This window comes from Aquarana catesbeiana, linkage group LG07 (genome assembly GCF_042186555.1).
Source record: "Aquarana catesbeiana isolate 2022-GZ linkage group LG07, ASM4218655v1, whole genome shotgun sequence".
Classification (NCBI taxonomy): domain Eukaryota; kingdom Metazoa; phylum Chordata; class Amphibia; order Anura; family Ranidae; genus Aquarana; species Aquarana catesbeiana.
In genome coordinates, this window is record NC_133330.1 from 140,691,621 (window position 1) to 140,712,156 (window position 20,536).

The 20,536-nt window shown below is 43.0% G+C and overlaps 1 protein-coding gene across 1 annotated transcript in view; it reads left to right on the plus strand.

Moving 5' to 3' along the window:
- The window catches only part of GUCY2C (guanylate cyclase 2C), a 1,918,134-nt gene that overhangs the window by 1,392,807 nt on the left and 504,791 nt on the right, over window positions 1-20,536 (plus strand). Inside the window, exon 20 of the mRNA XM_073591935.1 lies at window positions 8,633-8,724. Within this exon, the coding sequence (XP_073448036.1) occupies window positions 8,633-8,724 (92 nt within the window). The remainder of the gene's footprint in view (window positions 1-8,632; window positions 8,725-20,536) is intronic.

Consider the following 20,536-nt stretch of genomic DNA (forward strand, 5'->3'; position numbering starts at 1 on the left):
AAATTTTTTACTGGTTACATGTTTTGAGTTACAGAGGAGGTCTAGGGCCAAAATTATTGCTCTCGCTCTACCGATCGCAGCGATACCTCACATGTGTGGTTTGAACACCGTTTTCATATGTGGGCGGGACTTACGTATGCGTTCGCTTCTGCATGCTAGCACACAGGGACAGGGGCGCTTTAAAAATTTTTTTTTTTTTTTTTTATTGTTCATTTTACTTTATTTATTTTAGTTTGATGCTTTTTTCCAAAAAAAAAAATTTTTGACCACTTTTATTCCTATTACAAGGAATATAAACTTCTTTGTAATAGAAATATGGCATGACAGGTCCTCTTTACAGTGAGATATGGGGTCAATAAGACCCCACATCTCACCTCTAGGCTGGGAAGCCTGAAATTAAAAAAAAAAAAAAAAAAAAAAAGATCCTGGCTTCGATCGTAGCGGTGAGTCGGTAGAAGCACCGCAAGGCGGCGGGAAGGGGGGACGTCCCCTCTCGCCTCCCGTAAGAACGATCAAGCAGTGGAACAGCTGCTATGATCATTCTCATGGTGTAGGGAATCGCCGGCTGAAAAAGCTGATATCTGAATGATGCCTGTAGCTGCAACCATCATTCAGATATCTCCGCACAAAGTCAAGGACGTTGTATGACGGCCGGCGGGCGGGAAGTGGTTAAAACGCTTTTTTTTTTTTTTAACACAAAGTTGTCCATTTATACAATATTTCTACCACATAACATGTACATGCCAAAAATGACACCCCAAAATAGATTCTTCTGCTCCTCCTGAGTACGGCGATACCCCATGTGTGAGACTTCCACAGCCTGGCCACATACAGAGGGCGAGTACAGCTGAGCATGGCTCAGCATGGCAGGGTATGGCGGGGTATTGCGGGGTATGGCGGAGTATGGCGGGGTATGGCGGGGTATGGCGGGGTATGGCGGAGTATGGCGGGGTATGGCGGGGTATGGCGGGGTATGGCGGAGTATGGCGGGGTATGGCAGAGTATGGCGGAGTATGGCGGAGTATGGCAGGGTATGGCAGGGTATTGCGGAGTATGGCGGGGTATGGCGGAGTATGGTGGAGTATGGCGGGGTATTGCGGAGTATGGCGGGGTATGGCGGGGGCATGGCAGAGTATGGCGGGGGGCATTGCAGAGTATGGCGGGGGCATTGCAGAGTATTGTGGGGGCATTGCAGAGTATTGCACAGCATTGCAGAGTATTGTGGGGGCATTGCAGAGTATTGTGGGGGCATTGCAGAGTATTGTGGGGGTATTGCAGAGTATTGCACAGCATTGCAGAGTATTGTGGGGGCATTGCAGAGTATTGCAGAGTATTGTGGGGGTATTGCAGAGTATTGTGGGGGTATTGCAGAGTATTGCACAGCATTGCAGAGTATTGTGGGGGTATTGCAGAGTATTGCACAGCATTGCAGAGTATTGTGCTGGTATTGCAGAGTATCCCGAGTCTCACCGCTGATCTCAGCGCTTTACCAGTTTATGAAACTGAGATAATCATGTTCTCCGCTGATTATCTCAGCACAGATCCGATTCCAGTGCGGACCAAATAAAGGGTCCTGTACCATTTTGGTGCAAATGCAATATGATTTAGGGCCAGTTCCCACTGCTGCGGTGTCCGAGATCGGATGTGATTCGCACCGCAGTGCAAAATCACATCCGATCTCTGTGCGATGCGATTTCAGCCATACAGATAGTATTGCTAAATTTGCATTGCCCTCGGACCAAACTCTTACAGGACCCTTTTTTTGGTCCACAGCAGAATCGGATTGCATGGGTGTTCACACCCATGCGATTCGATTACTGTCCGAGTTTGCAGATCGCACTGCGATATGCGAACTGATTTGGGGGTGTTAACTTTTAGGCCCAGTTCACACTTGTGCGATGCCGGACATCGCACAGGCATCGCATGTTATTTGCAGCACACTGCCATTCACATTACATGCGATGTCTGTGCGGTGCGATATCAGCTGTACAGATAGTATGGCTGATATCGCACCGCATTCGGTGCAAACACGCACAGGACCCTTTTTTCTGTTCGGACCAGAATCGGATCGCATGTGTGTTCACACATATGCGATCCGATTCATGTCCGAACTGTCAGTTCGCAGTGCGATATGCAAGCTGATCTGGGGGTGTCCTTAACAATGTATTGACACTCCCCAGCGATTCGCATATGGCAGTGTGAACTGACATGCGAGTCGGTGCGATGCGGGAACCCGCAGTGGATTCGCAGTGTTCTCGCATCGCACCAGTTTATCAATTTTTATGTTTATCTATAATGAAATATATTTTATTTTAATTCATTAATAAATATTTATACTTGTATACTTTATTAAAATTATTTTTTTAATGATTATAAATGTATTTTGTATTTATATGAATGGTGTATAGCTGCATTACATATGTGCATTACATTCATTTACTATACACCATTCACATTTAAATAGGGACATGTATGATCTTTAAATATTGATAAAAACAATGTTTTTTTTATAATTAGGTTAATGTATATTGTGTAGGGGGAATTTATCTTTATTATTTTATTAATATGTTGGGGAATAATGTGTGCTGATTTGTGTTAAACTTTTGTATTTTATGGTTCCTCATACTGTAATCCCGCTATATCACACGAGATTACAGTGAGAGGAGCCGTTCTCAGGAGTTCCCGGCGTTTGTAGATCGCTCCTCAACTCAACATGAGAAGCAATCTACACACTTTCATAAACAGGCACTCAGAGGAGAGCGATCTCCTCTGAGAATGCCTGAGAACTGAAAAGCGGTATTTTACCGCACTTTCATAAAAGGACACCTCTGTGCAGCGCTGAGGGCACTACACATACAGCCCACAGCGCTGCAGACATCCATCCATCCCCCTCCCCGCTCACTGTGTACCGATCGGTACACAGGAGGGGAGGAGAGGAACCGGCGTCATCAGATGACGCCGGTCTGTTTACATGTGATCGCGCCGTCATTTGACGGCTCGATCACATGGCAAACGGCCGCGATCAGCGGCCATTTACCGGGATCCGTGATGCGTCACGGATGTGTTCGGGTGCGCGCCCCAGGGGGCGCGCGAGAGGGGAATTCTGGGAGGACGTAATAGTACGTCCACCCAGAGTTATCCAACCGCCCTGCAGCTGTCATTCGGCTATGGGCCGGTTGGTAAGTGGTTAATAAGACAAATTACCAAGACCAAAATGTGGTTTAAACCCTGTATCAACTAAATACACCATATATATTTTCAAACGATGTGTCCTACGAACGATGTTTCCTACGAACAATTTGTGTGTACACGAACATGAAAGTAGTCATTTAAAACTGTACAACAGTAAAGAAAAGCACATGGAAGCAGCATGCAAGTTAATAATCAGAATAGGAACACACAACAAGTACTTACTTTTTTGAAGAACTTTCTTTATTCTTCTGTATTGATCCAGGTCCCTCAATTTAAGGACCAGCATTTCCTCAATTGGTCTTTAGAGTGTCGTACCCCAAAATTCTGATGCAGGGTCTGCGATACTTTGGACATGATTTTGGCTTTGTGCAAATTTGGCTGGGTGTACGGTCCATGCTTCCCATCATAATCGTTCCTCCGCAAGATGTACACCATCTCCACCATCTCTTCAAAGGCCATATTGGAGGCTTTACATCTCTTCTTCCCGGATCGGGACGTTTCGGGCTTCGGGCTTTCCTCATTACTGGAAGAATTAACACACCTGCTGTGTCTCCGCCGTGTTGCTCCTACTGCACACCGTAGAGAGAAGGGGCAGGGGGAATATTTGTGAAAAAAAACGTCAGGGGCGGGTGACGCAGGTGAAGTTTCACGCATGCGCACTGTATATAAAGCTGACACGCAAGTGCCGAACGTACGTTCTGTGCGTAGAGAGAATGGGTGGTAAATATTCATGAAAAAGAATATCGGGGCGGGCGACGCAGGCAGAGTTTCATGCATGCGCACTGTATATAAAGCTGACACGCAAGTGCAGTACGTGCGCGGAGGAAATAGCAACCGAAACAAAGGTAATTTTTATACAAATTTTCGAACATCAGTGGCCTAAACTGCTTATAGATTGAGACCTATATTGAAATAAGATTATGAGAGTTTAGGCTAACATTAGTTTTTTTGTCTTGTGTATTGTCTTACAGAAAAAATGAATAATAAGTTTAAGGACCCTGAATTCATGTCATAATTTATTGACAAGTACAGGGAGATGAGGAATCTGTGGGAGGTCAAGCACAGTGCATATTGCAACAAACCAGTAAGGAATGCAACGCTGGAGAGACTTCTGGCATTTGTGCAGACTTTGATCCCAGAAGCAACCTTGGAGATTTTGGAACATAAAACTGGGATCTTGAGGAATATGTACAGGAGGGAGCATAACAAGATCCAGGCTTCCCTGAGATCAGGAGCATAAGCAGATGATGTGTATGTACCCAAGCTGTGGTACTTCGAAAAACTGTGTTTTCTTGACGACCAGACTGAAGCCAGGGAATCGCTTTCGACCCTTCCCTCCACAATTCCCCCCACCCTTCCCTGCAGCCTTCCCTCCACCCTTCCCTCCACCCCAGCAGAGGCTGATGAGGAACAACCTGGGCCCAGCTGGAGCCAGGTATATTATTTTTAGACATATTTAGTGTCCTAATATTAATGATGTTAACTAGATGTTATCATTTATTAACTATTAAGGATTTTATCCAAAAAATTACGTATACATATCAATTGACAGTAGTGGCCAAAAATGTTTGTCACCAGCTTGAAAAAATGCTGGGGTCAGAATGATACTCTTTTATATGTATTAACATTGAATTTGCAAGTCATGAGCTGAAAATTGTGTGTGATTGATGAACCAAAAACTAAAACTATGTCCCTTTTCTATACACAGGATGAGCTCAGCCAGGAGGAAGTTCTGGAAAGTGGCAGGAGGGAGGAGGCCGTGCCCAGTGACAGCCAGGAGGTGGGCGGGCCCAGTGTCAGCCAGGAGGTGGCCGGGCCCAGTAGGAGCCTCACCCAATCGCAGGTGCCTCCCCTCCGCATGCAAACAAAAAGACCCAGGAAGGGGACGTGACAGAGGAGCTATCACTGCACCTTATTAGAGAAGCTACAGAGGTCCTGAGGAGCCCATTCGACGCTGAAGAGGCCTATGGATGCTATATAGCGACCAGCTTGTTCGAATGTGAGAGGGGCCAACGCCTCCTCTGTGAACAAATTATTAGTGATGCCCTTCACAAGGGGCTGAAGGGCGAGTTAACTGCCAACAGCAAAATATATGATCTCACCCATCCTCCTCCTTCTCCTCATCCTCCTCCTCCTCCTGCCACAAGTCCACCACCAGAGCCACTGCCTCCAGGGAAGGCTGCAGGGAAGGCTGCAAGGAAGGCTGCAGGGCAGCGTGGAGGGAAGGCTGCAGCGGAGAGAAGTATGTGATGACCTGGCTTCAGTCTGGTCTGACAGAAGACGCAGGCTGGTGTAGTACCACAGCCTGGGGACATATATGTCATCTGCTGCTGGTCTTGATCTCTGGGATTCCTGGACCAGATTGTGCTCCCTATTACATAGACTTGATGTGTGCCCTGGGGCCAAAAGGCTTCACAAATTCCTAAAGTTTCTCCAGCGTTGCCTTCATCTTTATTTTGTTAACCAGAATAAATGGATATTTTATTTTCTGAAAATACTTGCTATGTGTTTTTATTCAAATACATTTCTAAAAGACAATGTCAAATTAACAAGGGACACCAACCTCCTTGTGGTTCCAAAAAAAACCAAAAATATAATGTTATTGTGGTAACTTGACACACAAAAAAATAAAACATTAATAATGTTATAGTGTTAACTTGACACACAAAAAAAAATTATTAATGTTATTGTGGTAACTTGACACACAAAAAAATAAAACATTAATAATATTATTGTGTTAACTTGACACACAAAAAAAAAAAAACATTAATAATGTTATTGTGTTAACTTGACACACAAAAGAATAAAACATTATTAATGTTATTGTGGTAACTTGACGCACAAAAAAATAAAACATTAATAATGTTATTGTGTTAACTTGACACACAAAAAAATAAAACATTAATAATGTTATTGTGCTAACTTGACACACACAAAAAAACATTATTAATGTTATTGTGGTAACTTGACACAAAAAAAATATGGAGAGCACTAGAAAATAATTTATAAATAATCATAAAAAAAGATCTTGATGAAATCAAAATAATAAAAGATGACTCAAAAAATACATTTGTAAACATTATTATGGAGATCGGGCTTTTAAAAAATACAATATCATTCATAAGATCAGGAGAAATAATCCAGAAATCTGTTTGTGAGAACTCTGTGTGAATATGAGCAGCAAAACAACTTTGTTGTTCTAGCATTATAAAGAAGACAATAATGCGCTGCATTAAACGATCGCAGAATTTGTATTGTGAGGAATGTGCTAGCTCCAATACAAACACTAGTTTTACCAGACCAAGCACTTCCGTCTCGTACTTGCTTCAGAGCATGCGTCGTTTTTTGTCCGTCGGACCGGCATACAGACGAGCGGATTTCTCGATAGGAACTGGGTCCAGTGGAGTTCCGGCGGAAAGATTTGAAACATGTTCCAAATCTAAAGTCCATCTGATTTTCGACAGAAAAGGTCCGCTGAAGGTCCGATGAAACCCACACACGGTCGTATTGTCCGACAGATTCGTTCCGTCGCACTAGTCTGGTCGAAAAGTCCGCTCAGGTGTACATGGCATAACAACCAAAAATGTAAATGTATTTTATTGGGATGTTAGACCAACACAAAGTGGCACATAGCTGTGAAGTGGAAAGAAAATGGTAAATAGTTTTCCAAATTTTTTACAAATAAATATGTTAAAAGTGTGGCGTGCATTTATATTTAGCCCCCCTCAATACTTTGTAGAACCACCTTTCACTGCAATATACAGCTGCAAATTTTTTTTAGGATGTTTCTACCAGCTTTGCACATCTAGAGAGTGACATTTTTGCCCATTCTTCTTTGCAAAATAGCTCAAGCTCTGTCAGACTGGATAGAAAGCATCTGTGAACAGCGATTTTCAAGTCTTGCCACAAATTCTCAATTGGATTTAGGTCTGGACTTTGACTGGGCCATTCTAACACATGAATATGCTCTGATCTAAACCATTCCATTGTAGCTTTGGTTGTATGTTTAGGGTCATTGTCCTGCTGGAAGGTGAACCTTCGCCCCATTCTCAAGTCTTTTGCAGACTCTAACAGGTTTTCTTCTAAGATTGCCTTGTATTTGGCTCCATCCATCTTCCCATCAACTCTGACCAGCTTCCCTGTCCCTGCTGAAGAAAAGCATGCCCACAACATGATGCTGCCACCACCACGTTTCACGGTGGGGATGGTGTGTTCAGGGTGATGTGCAGTGTTGCCACACATTGAGTTTTGCTTTTAAGCCAAAAAGTTCAATTTTGGTCTCATCTGACCAGAGCACCTTCTTCCACATGTTTGCTGTGTCCCCCACATGGCTTTTTGCAAACTGCAAACTGGACTTTTTATGGCTTTCTTTCAACAACAGCTTTCTTCTTGCCACTCTTCCATAAAGGCCAGATATGTGAAGTGCACGACTTATAGATTCTCCCACCTGAGCTGTGGATCTCTATAGCTCCTCCAGAGTTTCCATGGGCCTCTTGGCTGCTTCTCTGATGAATGCTCTCCTTGCCCAGCCTGTCAGTTTAGATGGATGGCCATATCTTGGTAAGTTTGCAGTTGTGCCATACTCTTTTACGCTTTAAACTTCTCTACAACTTTATCCCTGACCTGTCTGGTTTGTTTGTTGGCCTTCGTGATGCTGTTTGTTCACTAAGGTTCTTTAAAAACCACTGAAGGCTTCACAGAATAGCTGTATTTATACGGAGATTAAATTACACACAGGTGGATTCTATTTCCTAATTAAGTGCCTTCTGAAGGCAATTGGTTCCACTAGATTTTAGTTAGGAGTATCAGAGTAAAGGCGGCTGAATACAAATGCACACCACACTTTTAACATATTTATTCGCAAAAAAATATGAAAACCATTTCTCATTTTCCTTCCACTTCACAATTATGTGCCACCTTGTGTTGGTCTATCACATCAAATCCCAATAAAATACATTTACATTTTTGGTTGTAACATGACAAAATGTGGAAAATTACACGGGATATGAATACTTTTTCAAGCCACTGTGACAAACTTAATTTACCTTTTCTACCTCTTTTTTTTCAACTATCAACTTGCTACTATAGAACAGCTTTGACATGTGTACCATGATTTATATTGTGCTGAACATTACTTATCTACTTAAATATAAAATATTTGAACTAAATTTGAAAGAGATTCAATGCTGTTTGATTAAACTAAACTACACTTATATAATATTTGTTTTTAACTGGAGGATACCTTGCTTTTTGAAAATGTGTCTTCCTTTATTGCAATATAGAATGTTTAATCATAATAGTAGAGTTCCAGCAAGATAGCAAGGCAAATCTGTCACATGCTGTGCCATAACTGTAGTCTGCACCATTTTCTTAAATTATGTCAAATTAAGTTTGGAGAACAAATGCTATTACTATGCTCCATTATCATGTGTTCTGTCAGGTTTATATACTCGTCAAGAGCTGCTGGGAGGAGGATCCAGAGAGGAGACCGGACTTCAAAAAGATTGAAAACGCCTTGGCTAAAGTCTTTAGGTATTGTACTTGCCTGTAATGGAAGCAGATAACATTTATTAAGTAATAACTTCCTAGGATTTTTAAAAACCAGGCATCTTTGAAATGATTGTCCCCACTGAACCTGTGTGTGATTTTAAAAAAAATTAGCATTTTTTATTAAGTGTATCTAATTTTAATTTATCACGTTTATTACATTTAATCTTAAGCAATCGTAAACATTTTTTTGGAGGTGCTTAGACTAGAGTAGTGATGGGTTAGAATAGTGGTGTTCAACCTATGTACCAGGGGGCAGAGACAAGCTCATATTCTGAATGTCTGCAAGCTATACTGTATGCAAAGTGTTTCAGCAACCAGCAATTTAAATTCAACAAATAAACCCCCCAATGGGAAAACATGAGGGGAAGAAGGTGATGGGACATACAGTATAAAAAGAATTACCATAGACTCGTATAAGTTACATGAAACACAGAATAAAAGGTATCAAATGTCATATGTCACATGTATGTGTAGTCTTTTGTTTATAAACCAGATGGCGTTATACGGACCATATTCATTCTTCTACTGATTAGCACCTATTCCTCTCACTACTGACACCAATAATAGGACACTATTCCTCCCCCAACTGACACCAAAAAGGGGGCAGTATTTCTCCTTCCACTGACTCCAATGATGGAGTACCATTCCTCCTGCTGACACTAACGGGGCAATATTCCTTAAAGCGGGGTTCCACCCAAATTTTGAACAATATCTGTATGTATTCTCTTCCTTGCCTAGATGCTGACATGCCGTTTAAAAAAATGTAAATCGCCGTAATTACCTTTTATTTTTCTATTCTTCTTTGCACTTCCTGGTTCTCCTCCCGTGGGAGTAGGCGTGTTTCTAGCCTCTCCCAGACTCCGCACAGTCTCCTGGGAGCTAGTCTCAGGCTTCCCAGGATGCCACTGAGCATGTGCGGGAATGAGCGGTGAATGCTGGGAGCACAGCATTCACCACATCCAGGAAATAAATGCTTGTGGGCTTCAAATGCCCACAATGAAGATGTAAACCGCCTGCAGTGAATAATATAAGTTATTCTTTCTGACGAAATCTGACACAGGCGGTCATATTACACACAATATGTGAGTATGTAATGCTGAGAAGAAAAGTTTGTGAATGAACTCAAAAAAAAAAAAAAACGATAGATAGGTGGACCCCCCCTTTAACCCACTGACCGCAACAATGGGTCACTGTCCCCTCCCCCACTGACACCAAAAATGAGGCATTATTCTTCCCTATGATTAGGGTTAGAAACACCTTTTAGGATTATGGGCTCTATTCTACCTACTAACACTACTGATAAAGCACTACTTCCAGTGACATCAACAAGGCTGGGTCAGAGTAGAAGAAGGCAGAAGAGACAGCTCCACTGTCAACATGACATTCACCCTCTCTATCAGGAGCTCTGTGTGGCCCTATTAAACAGAGCACATCACCCATTCTACAGGGAAAGCCGTGTTCTCTATGTGTAAACTGCAGGACTTTTTTTAATTATAGTGCCACATTTAAAAAATGCTTTGTACCAGAATTAAGTTTGTAGTTAATCCTAATTAGTTTTTCATTTTTGATTCTAAAATTTTAGTGACCCCTAATTATTTTTCATTAACTTCCTTGCTCCCTTCCTCTAGCTTTTTTTTTACCATTTAAATATAAACATTATGATTACTGTCCAATGATCATCTGTTTACATCTGCATCCGTTCAGGTCCATTTTTTTAACCACTTGACCTCTGGAAGGTTTTATCCCCTTCATTACCAGGGCACTTTTTGCTATTCAGCACTGTGCTACTTTATTTGGCCATTGTTCAGTCATGCAACATTGTACGCAACTAAAATTTATATAATTTTTCCACAGATAGTTTACTATTTAATCACCACCGTTTTTTTTTTACTTTTTGCTATATAAACAAAAAAATACCAAAAATTTTGCAAACAAATACTCTTTCTTTATAAATGTAGGCCAAAATGTAGTCTGCTACATTCCTTGCAAAAATAACCCAATCAGTTTATATATATTTGAAAATTGATCAGTCCTGATGTACAGACTGCTTATCTCATTTTTTGAGGCCCTAAAATGCCTGGACAGTATAAATACCCCCCAGATGATCCCTTTGTGGAAAGTAGAAAGTCCAAGGTATTTAGTAAGAGGCGTGGTGAGCTTTCTGAAGTTGTAATTTTTTGTCAAAGTTGGGAAAATGAAGAAATTAAATAAAATGTGTTTTTTTTTTCACAATTTTTTGTTACATACTGTCACCAGCTACTGTTATAATCAATAGCTTTCATTCATGACAGCTTGCTTACCATTGTAAAGCTGTGATCTGCTACAGCTAATCACATGGTACAGGGTGCCAGGTACCATATGATAGCAGTGGGCCAATCACAGCTGTCCCCTCAAAATAACTCAACACACAGCCATTAATGTCTAAACCGCTGGCAACAAAAGTGAGTACACCTCTAAGTGAAAATGTCCAAATTGAGCCAAAAGTGACAATATTTTGTGTGGCCACCATTATTTTCCAGCACTGCCTTAACCCTCTTGGGGGCATGGAGTTCACCAGAGCTTTGCAGGTTGCCACTGGAGTTCTCTTCCACTCCTCTATGACAACATTATGGAGCTGGTGGATGTTAGAGATCTTGCGCTCCTCCAACACCTTCCGTTTGAGGATGCCCCACAGATGCTCAGTAGGATTTAGGTCTGGAGACATGCTTGGCCAGTCCATCACCTTTACCCTCAGCTTCTTTAGCAAGACAGTGGTCGTCTTTGAGGTATGTTTGGGGTCGTTATCATGTTGGAATACTGCCCTGTGGCTCAGTCTCCGAAGGGAGGGGATCATGCTCGGTTTCAGTATGTCACAGTACGTATGTTGACAGTATGTTGACATTCATGACTCCCTCAATGAACTGTAGCTCCCCAGTGCTGGCAGCACTCATGCAACCCCAGACCATGACACTCCCACCACCATGCTTGACTGTAGGCAAGACACATTTGTCTTTGTACTCCTCACCTGGTTGCCACCACACACGCTTGACACCATCTGAACCAAATAAATTTATCTTGGTCTCATCAGACCACAGGACATGGTTCCAGTAATCTGCTAGTAGTCTGCTTGTCTTCAGCAAACTGTTTGCTGGCTTTCTCGTGCATCATCTTTAGAAGAGGCTTCCTTCTGGGACGACAGCCATGCAGACCAATTTGATGCAGTGTGCTGCATATGGTCTGAGCACTGACAGGCTGACCCCCCCAACCCCTTCAACCTCTACAGCAGTGCTGGCAGCACTCATACGTCTATTTCCCAAAGACAATCTCTGGATATGATGCTGAGCACGTGCACTCAGCTTCTTTGGTCGACCATGGCGAGGCCTGTTCTGAGTGGAACCTGTCCTGTTAAACCGCTGTATGATCTTGGCCACTTCGCTGCAGTCTTGGCAATCTTTTATTGCCTAGGCCATCTTTATGTAGGGAAACAATTCTTTTTTTCGGCTCCGCAGAGAGTTCTTTGCCATGAGGTGCCATGTTGAACTTCCAGTGAGAGCGTGAGAGTGATAACACCAAATTTAACACACCTGCTCCCCATTCACACCTGGGACCTTGTAACACTAATGAGCCACATGACACCGGGGAGGGAAAATGGCTAATTGGACCCAATTTGGACATTTTCATTTAGGGGTTTACTCACTTTTGTTGTCATCGGTTTAGACATTAATGACTGTGTGTTGAATTATTTTGAGGGGACAGCAAATTTACACTGTTATACAAGCTATACACTCACTACTTTACATTGTAGCAAAGTGTAATTTCTTAAGTGTTGTCACATGAAAAGATATAATACAATATTTACAAAAATGTGAGGGGTGTATTCAGTTTTTTGAGATACTGTAACTAACATAAACTAAGAATCTAAACCAGTAAGCATAATGGGTGAGAGTGATCACTAAACCAGCTAACCAAGCTAACTATGTATAGATGGCAGGGTAAGACAAGGCAGAGTAGTCATTATCAGAATCAGGGTCATACAGATCAAGCAGAAGGAGCAAGGAGCAAGCCAGGACAGGGAGAGGGTACACAGGAGCAGGAACAAGCAGGCGGTTGAGAGATCAGGAACAGGATCAGGAATGGGACCCAGAGCTGAATGCAGGATATGCAGGTCAGAGTTACTACGTAACATGGGCAAAACACCAAGACAAGATGGAGTTGCAGAGGAAGGACTAAATATACTACCATCAGTCAGAGTAAGCTGATGACTAATTGCTAGGAACTTCTGGCTGCTGAGAGACACTTGCTGGTGGACACCAGAACTACACCATAAAGGTGTGCCACAGTGCCACCAGCAGGTGAACCCATTCCTGATAAAGGGCCTCTTCCCCTCAACCCTGGCCTGGTAGTTGTGAGGGTTGTGGGGGTGACTTATCGGAATCTAGATGCCCCCAGATCCTGGCCATCTGAAGTGAATAAGTAAGGGTACATAGTACTTTATTAAGAAAAAAAACCTGCCAAACCCAACCACTCCCATCGCTTGCCTGGGACCTAATGACATTGCTGGTTCTCCCTGTCGCTTAAGTAAACAAAGGGGTGGGGCCATAAGGAGATGTCATTGGATGACCCCCACCACCTAATGACACTACATATGGCCAGTGACATTATAAGGGGGCAGGATCACCTAATGACATCACCTGGTGACCCCACCCCTTTGTTTACTTTAGTAACAGGGCCCAAGATAGAGAAGCAGAGCTGTCATTCGGCCTTGCTGCTAAAGTAAACAAAGGGGTGGGGTTACCAGGTGATGTCCTCTTATGATGTCACTGACCACATGTGATGTCATAAGGGGCGGGGGTCACTGAATGGCCCTGCTCTTTTGTTTACTCTAGTAGTGGAAAGAACATCATTGGGCGCTGGTAAGCGACAGGAGTCGTTGTTTTCGGTTGACAGCTTTTTTTTTTCTTTTAATAAGACTTGTCAAAAACTGTGTTGTGTGTTTATTTCCACTTGTCATTTTTTATGAATAAATAGGGGTACTATGTACCCCATACTTATTCACTTGAGGAGGCTGGGATCTGGGGGGTCACCCCTCGTCCTCCCACAACCACCAGTTCATAATTGTGAGGAAGAGGCCCTTGTCCTCATCAACATCGGGACAAGGTGCTTTGCTAGGGGAAGTCCACCCTCATGTGGAGGGCATGTGGCCTGGTATGGCTCATACACACTCATCCCCCCTTTCTTGGCTTTCCAGACTGCATGCTTGGATAAGGGCCTGGATTTTGGGGGAAGACCTCATGCCAGTTTTTCTTTTTTTGGCATGAGGTCTTCCCCCAAAATCCCCCACTGACAGCAGGGATGAGTCATGGTTGTTAAGGATGGCAGTGGGCAGATGTAAAAACGAATGAAAAACTGATGTACACTGAACTGAAAACTGATGTCAACAGAATCTGTTTTTGACTGGATAGAACCCTTAAGAAAAGGACCTAGATAAACATTTTATACAATACTGTTCTGTGTTAGTTTTTGCAGAATTGAAGCTGGGGGCACACTTTGGCTTACTAGTCTTGGGCGCCAGAGGACTTTGTCTCTGCTCTGATGATTGTGCACTGTTCCTGCACCCACCTACACCATTGATAAGGCACTATTCTTCCTCCTAATACCAATGATGGGGCACCATTTCTCCCCACACTGACTCCAGTAATTGGGTACTAGTCTTCTCCCCACACTGTACCTCCTCCCACTAACACCAACACCAAAAATTCCTTCTACTGACACCAATAATGGGGTTCTATTTCTCTCCTCACATACCCTTTGTTTATCCTTAATACTAAATTCAAACTCAGACTCAAACTTAGACAAATAGCTACAATATTATCCATAAACTAAAATGCACAACCTGTGAATTCCAAAACACTGTTTACTGGTGCATCACGGCAGCATAAAATGGGTTGTAGCTCCGCTCCCACAACCTGATAGAACAGGTTAACTATAAATCAAAGACAGACCCGGCTCACAGCATTCTCCTCTTTTTTCCCTCACCTGATCAGGACTGGAGTCATGAGGTAGCCCTTATCGTTTGTCGCCCCAGCCAGGTTCAGCCTCTCCTGGGTGGAAGCCCTTCCTTTACAGTCTCTAAATGAGCCATATGGTTGGAGCCCCATTCTGGTGGTCTGGGGGGCATATTTCAGCCTCTCCTGGGTGGAAGTCCATCATCTATATGAGCTATATGGTTGGAGCATAATTTTGGTCGTGCAGGTCTGTCAAAGAAAGCTTTAAACAAGCTTTGACGTACGTGACAGCGTTTCCCTTTGCTTTCCATATGCTTTTTACTTCTTTTCTCTGTTTTATGGGCGTTTGCCGTTTCCAAGATAGTGACAGCAGTGCAAGTACACTCTGAGCATGAGAGGAAGGAAGTGATGCAGCCTCTGTGAACAATTTCCTGGCTAGAGCTTTTCCATGATGGCGATCTGAGCATGCTCAGGCACTGATATCACTAATGGCAAAATGTAACAGTTTTAAATGGTTTTCCTGGTTCAGCATGGCAGCATACAATGGGTTGTGACTCTTCCCCCACATCCTGATAGGACTGGTTAACTATAAATCAAAGACAGACCCAGCTCACAGCATTATCCTTTTTTCCCTCACCTGATCAGGACTGGAATTTTGGGGTATCCCTGACAGTTTGTCGCCCCAGCCAGGTTAAGCCTCTCCTGGGTGGAAGTCCTTCCTGTACAGTCTCTAAATTAGCTATATGGTTGGAGCCCAATTTTGGTGGTCTGGGGGCATATTTTAGCCTCTCTTGGATGGAAGTCCTTCCTCTACAGTCTCTAAATGAGCTATATGGTTGGAGCCCCATTCTGGTGGTCTGGGGGGCATTATTTACCCTCTCCTGGGTGGAAGTCCTTCCTCTACAGTCTCTAAATGAGCTATATGGTTGGAGCCCCATTCTGGTGGTGCAGGCTTCTCAAGAAAGCGTTAAACAAGCCTTGACATAAGTGACAGCGTTTCCCTTTGCTTTCCATATGCTTTTTACTTCTTTTCTCTGTGTTATGGGCGTTTGCCATTTCCAAGATGATGGCAGCAGTGCAAGTACACTCTGAGCATGAGAGGCAGGAAGTGATGTGGCCTCTGTGACCAGTTTCCTGGCTAGAGCTTTTCCAGGATGGTGATCTGAGCATTCTCAGGCACTGATATCATAAGGCAAATGTGAGTTTTAAATTGTTTTATGGCATTTTGGGGCAACAAATGGTGGAGCTCTCTACTCTTGCATGCTGGTTGCTTATGTGGTCATTGTTTGCAGGTATGTTTTCCATTTTTATGGCATTCACTTGGGCTTTTCCTATCTCCTTCTCAGTGTAGCTCTAGGATCAGTGTGCTCTTTATGGCATTTACCTGGGCTCTTCCTATCTCCTTCTCAATGCTTGCTCTGGGATCACTGTGTCTGGGATCTGGGTTTCCACTAGTGCGACTTGTCACTGCAAAGTCGCACCCATGATTTCCAATGAGTACCGTTCATATCTGTGTCCCTAGACCTCAAGAATACACAGGCATTGCTTCAAGTCGCATCAAATTTGCGGCAAAACCGCACGACTTTCAGGTCGCAGTAGTGGAGACTTAGCCTTGTGCTGTTTTTCATTTCAGTCTGCTGCTTTACTCTGTTTCTATGGGGAACGCTGCCTAGTCAGACCACCCATTGCTTTTAACTTGTTCAGATCCACGCTATAGCCGAATGACAGCTACAGCTTGGACCTGCTTTGCCGGCAGACATCTATTGACGTCCTCCCGCGTGCCCTGTGATCAGCAAGTCTATGAGACTCGCTGGATCACAGATTGGAGTAAGGGGTCGATCCCGACCCCTTACCACGTGATCAGCTGTCAGCCAATGACAGATGATCATGTGATGTAAACAGAGCCAGTAATCGGCTATTTTTTTTCCTCGCACTGACAGCATGAGGAGAAATAAAAAAGCTGATCACCAGCGGCTGTGATAGGGACATTGGTCCCAATCAAGGAGATTGCCCCAAGCTCATCTGTGCCCACCTGTGCCACCTGCAACTGCCACCTAGCAGTACACATCAGTGCCCACAGTGCCACCCATCAGTGCCCACAGTGCCACATAAACAGTGCTGCCCACCAGTGTCACCTACCAGTGCCCATCAGTGGCACCCATCAGTGCCGCCTTATCTGTGCCCATCAGTGCCGCCTTATCTGTGCCCATCAGTGCCGCCTTATCTGTGCCCATCAGTACCGCCTTATCTGTCCCCATCAGTGCTGCCTTATCTGTGCCTATCCGTGCTGCCTTAACTGTGCCCACCAGTGCCAACTCATCAGCGCATATCAACGAAGGAAAAAAATTACCTGTTTGCAAAATTTTATAACAAATTATGCAACATGATTTTTTTTTTTTACTAAATTTTCCATTTTTTTTGTTTGTTTAGAAAAAAATAAAAACCACAGCTGTGATGAAATACCACCAAAGAAATCTCTATTTGTGTGAAAAAAATGATAAAAATTTAATTTTGGTACAGTGTTGTGCGACCGCGCAATTGTCATTCAAAGTGGGTCAGCGCTGAAAGCTGAAAATTGGCCTGGGCAGGAGGGGGGTTTAAGTGCCCAGTAAGCAAGTGGTTAAGGTATAGAGATTAGGGAGAGTAATAATATGGGTGGGTGGCAATGGCAAATGTAAGGCACCAACATCCCTGTATATAAATGTCAGGAAAGGGGGAAATTATTTGTCGGGACTTTAGGGGTGCCAACGAAAAAGGGGGAAAGTCATACAATGCTCGACAATTAGTATGTAAAAATTAAAGATTTTATTATCACATACAACACATAATTGAGATTCAAGTATGAATTATGCGCACATGTTCAAGAATACATCTAGAAATTTTAAAACAGATGATTAAATGTAATCACTCGGTAGTAGCATTGGAGTGATTGTCCCAATATGTTTCGCCACTCTGGGCTCATCAGGGGACATTTTAAAAGCAAAATAGATGTAGCACTGCATGTAAAAATAGAGTACAAGCATTACATTAGTTTGGAATATAATACAGAAAAATAAAATAATAACATAAAAATACAAATACATGTAAATACAATAAGGTATACTGTCGACCGCTAGGTCCATCAACAAGAGCTCACCCATATGCAGGTCTCATACCTGCGATTCAAAGTTGAAAAACAAGGGAAATCCTCGCTGAGTGGTGTACTTAAAAAGTGTCGAAGGAGGCCCAGATGAGCTTGTCAGCTGAAATCTAGCCAAAAAATTAATAGACGTGTAATGTGTGATTGAATTAAAGTGTATGTTCTACTCAAAAGGGGGGGGGGGGAAAGAAAAGGGGAGAAAGGGAGGAAGAGGGGAGAGAAAGGGAAGGGGGGGAGGAGAGGAAGGGTGAAAGGGAAGTGGGGGGGAGGGGGTTGGAAAGGGGGGAAGAGGGAGGTGGGTGGGTATGTGGAAAGGTGAGCAGGGAGGTTATGAGGAAAAAAGTGAATAACAAATGATGAAATAATGAAGATCTGAGAGATGGATGAAGGTCCGAAGAACAGGGGGATATAACTGTGCACAGAGTAGTGTGGGATAGTTAAAGTGGGGTTCCACCCAAAAAACAAAAATACCTGGAAAAATTCTTAAAAAAAAAACAAAAAAACATTTGGATATTTTTTTTTTTTTACTTACCTCTAAATGCCTGTTGCTAGGTGGTCCCTCGTAGTCTGCCTGTTCCTCTGCCTGGGCTGGTGACATCACTTCCCCCCAGGCACAGGAAGGGCTCCGCTCTGCTCCCTCCCTCCTGTCAATCATCTGGGACCCATTGCAGGTCCCAGGTGATTGAGCGGCCAATCACAGTGCGCGGCGCCGCTCGCGCATGCGCAGTGGGTGCCAGGCTGTGAAGCCACAGCCTGGCGCCCACAGTTGAAATGCCGGCGCCGACGAGCGAAGGGGGGGGACGAGCGGGGCTTCGATCCCCCGCATCGCTGGACCCAGGGACAGGTAAGTGTCCAATTAAAAGTCAGCAGCTGCAGTATTTGTAGCTGCTGACTTTTAATTTTTTTTTTTTTTGACGGCCCCCCTGGGTGGAACTCCTCTTTAATACATATCCGAAGGAAGGAACGTTTATTTACACTCATAATGGCAATAAATATGGAAAGTCCAAAAAGTGCCAGAATTTGAGGACCAATATCTATCGGGGAGATGTATAAAGAATATTGATAAAGTAAAATAAATGAAATTTTAGAAGAATTTTTAGAAAAGACAAGGCTGTATAAATTAAGATGGAAGGACAAGATAGGAAAGGAAGAGAGCATAGTTCATATTGTAAACTAATAAAAGAATGGATGGGTCATCTTATATACGAAGGTGACCAAAAACTGCTGCAGATCACCTGCCCCCCTCAAATATGGGGGGTAAAGTTACCAACACAGGCGGCAGCAGGTAAAGAAATATATAAATAATTAAGTAGGAAAACTTAAATCTATAAAAAGGTAAGGACTAAAATAATGTACCAAAGGATAGGAAATAGAAGAAAAGGTTTGATATAGAACTGTACCTAATATGTAGCAAATTTCCAGCATGGCTAGCCTTTAGAGTGTCTGGCAGTGTAATGTGGTATGGAGGCACTATATATATAGAAACAGGCGGGTGCCGTACAATTGGCATCTGACGTCACGCGAGAGCCGCCGGCAGGTGCACCGCGTGGCGCATGCGTGGAACGTCACAAGGATGAAATAAGAATCAGGACACTACAGTTCCCATGCTGCAACACGTTCCGGGGCGGGGAGGGAGATGGCGCAGGAGGAGCTGACATACCCCAATCAGTGGGCGCGCATCTCTCAACCTCCTCCACACAGAGAGTGAGAGGCAGAACGGGAGAGAAGGAGGCATCAGAGAGAGAAATCAAAATGCTCGGTGCAGAAGTATTGGATAAGAGGGGAAATGAAATTGAGTGAAATGAGAATAATATGATTGTCGGTTTATAATGGGAATAAATATTGGAAGGGAAATGAATAATTGGAAAAAGGCATGTGTGTAGTGTGGAAGTGTATGAGGAGTAGGTGCATGAGTTAAACACTATGAGGGGAGTGAGGAGGCAGAGAGGGATGGCAGATTAGGCATATTGGGGAGGGAGATGCGATGGGACCAGGCAGTTGGCAGACACCACAAGAAATACATCAAAAAGAAGGAGAACAAAGCCAATAAGGCTAACTAAACAAATAGAAAAATAAAAAATACAATTTTTAGAGGAAAAACAATGAATTCATAAAAAGTATTGGATTATTGATATTTAATAAATTAATACGTCAGTAGTGCATGGTTAGTACATTAAAGTATGCACTCCTGATGATAATTGTTGCCGCATGGCATACATATTAGATAGGGTAATTCAAAAATTTTGATACTTTTTATACTTCTATCAATAAAGCTATTCAAAAATAGAAAGAGGGAAATAAATGATAAAAATAAAAATTAAAAATAAGGAGACAGTGTCACCCAACCATAGAGGTTTTGGTGGTGTGGTACAACACCTGAGATACATAGATTAATAATATGGGTGGGTAGCAATGGCAAATGTAAGGCACCAACATCCCTGTATATAAATGTCAGGAAAGGGGGAAATTATTTGGCGGGACTTTAGGGGTGCCAACGAAAAAGGGGGGAAGTCATACAATGCTCGACAATTAGTATGTAAAAATTAAAGATTTTGTTATCACATACAACACATAATTAAAATTCAAGTATGAATTATGCACACATGTTCAAGAATACATCTAGAAATTTATAGAGATTAAGCAAGTAGTGAAGATTGAGTCCTATAGTCCA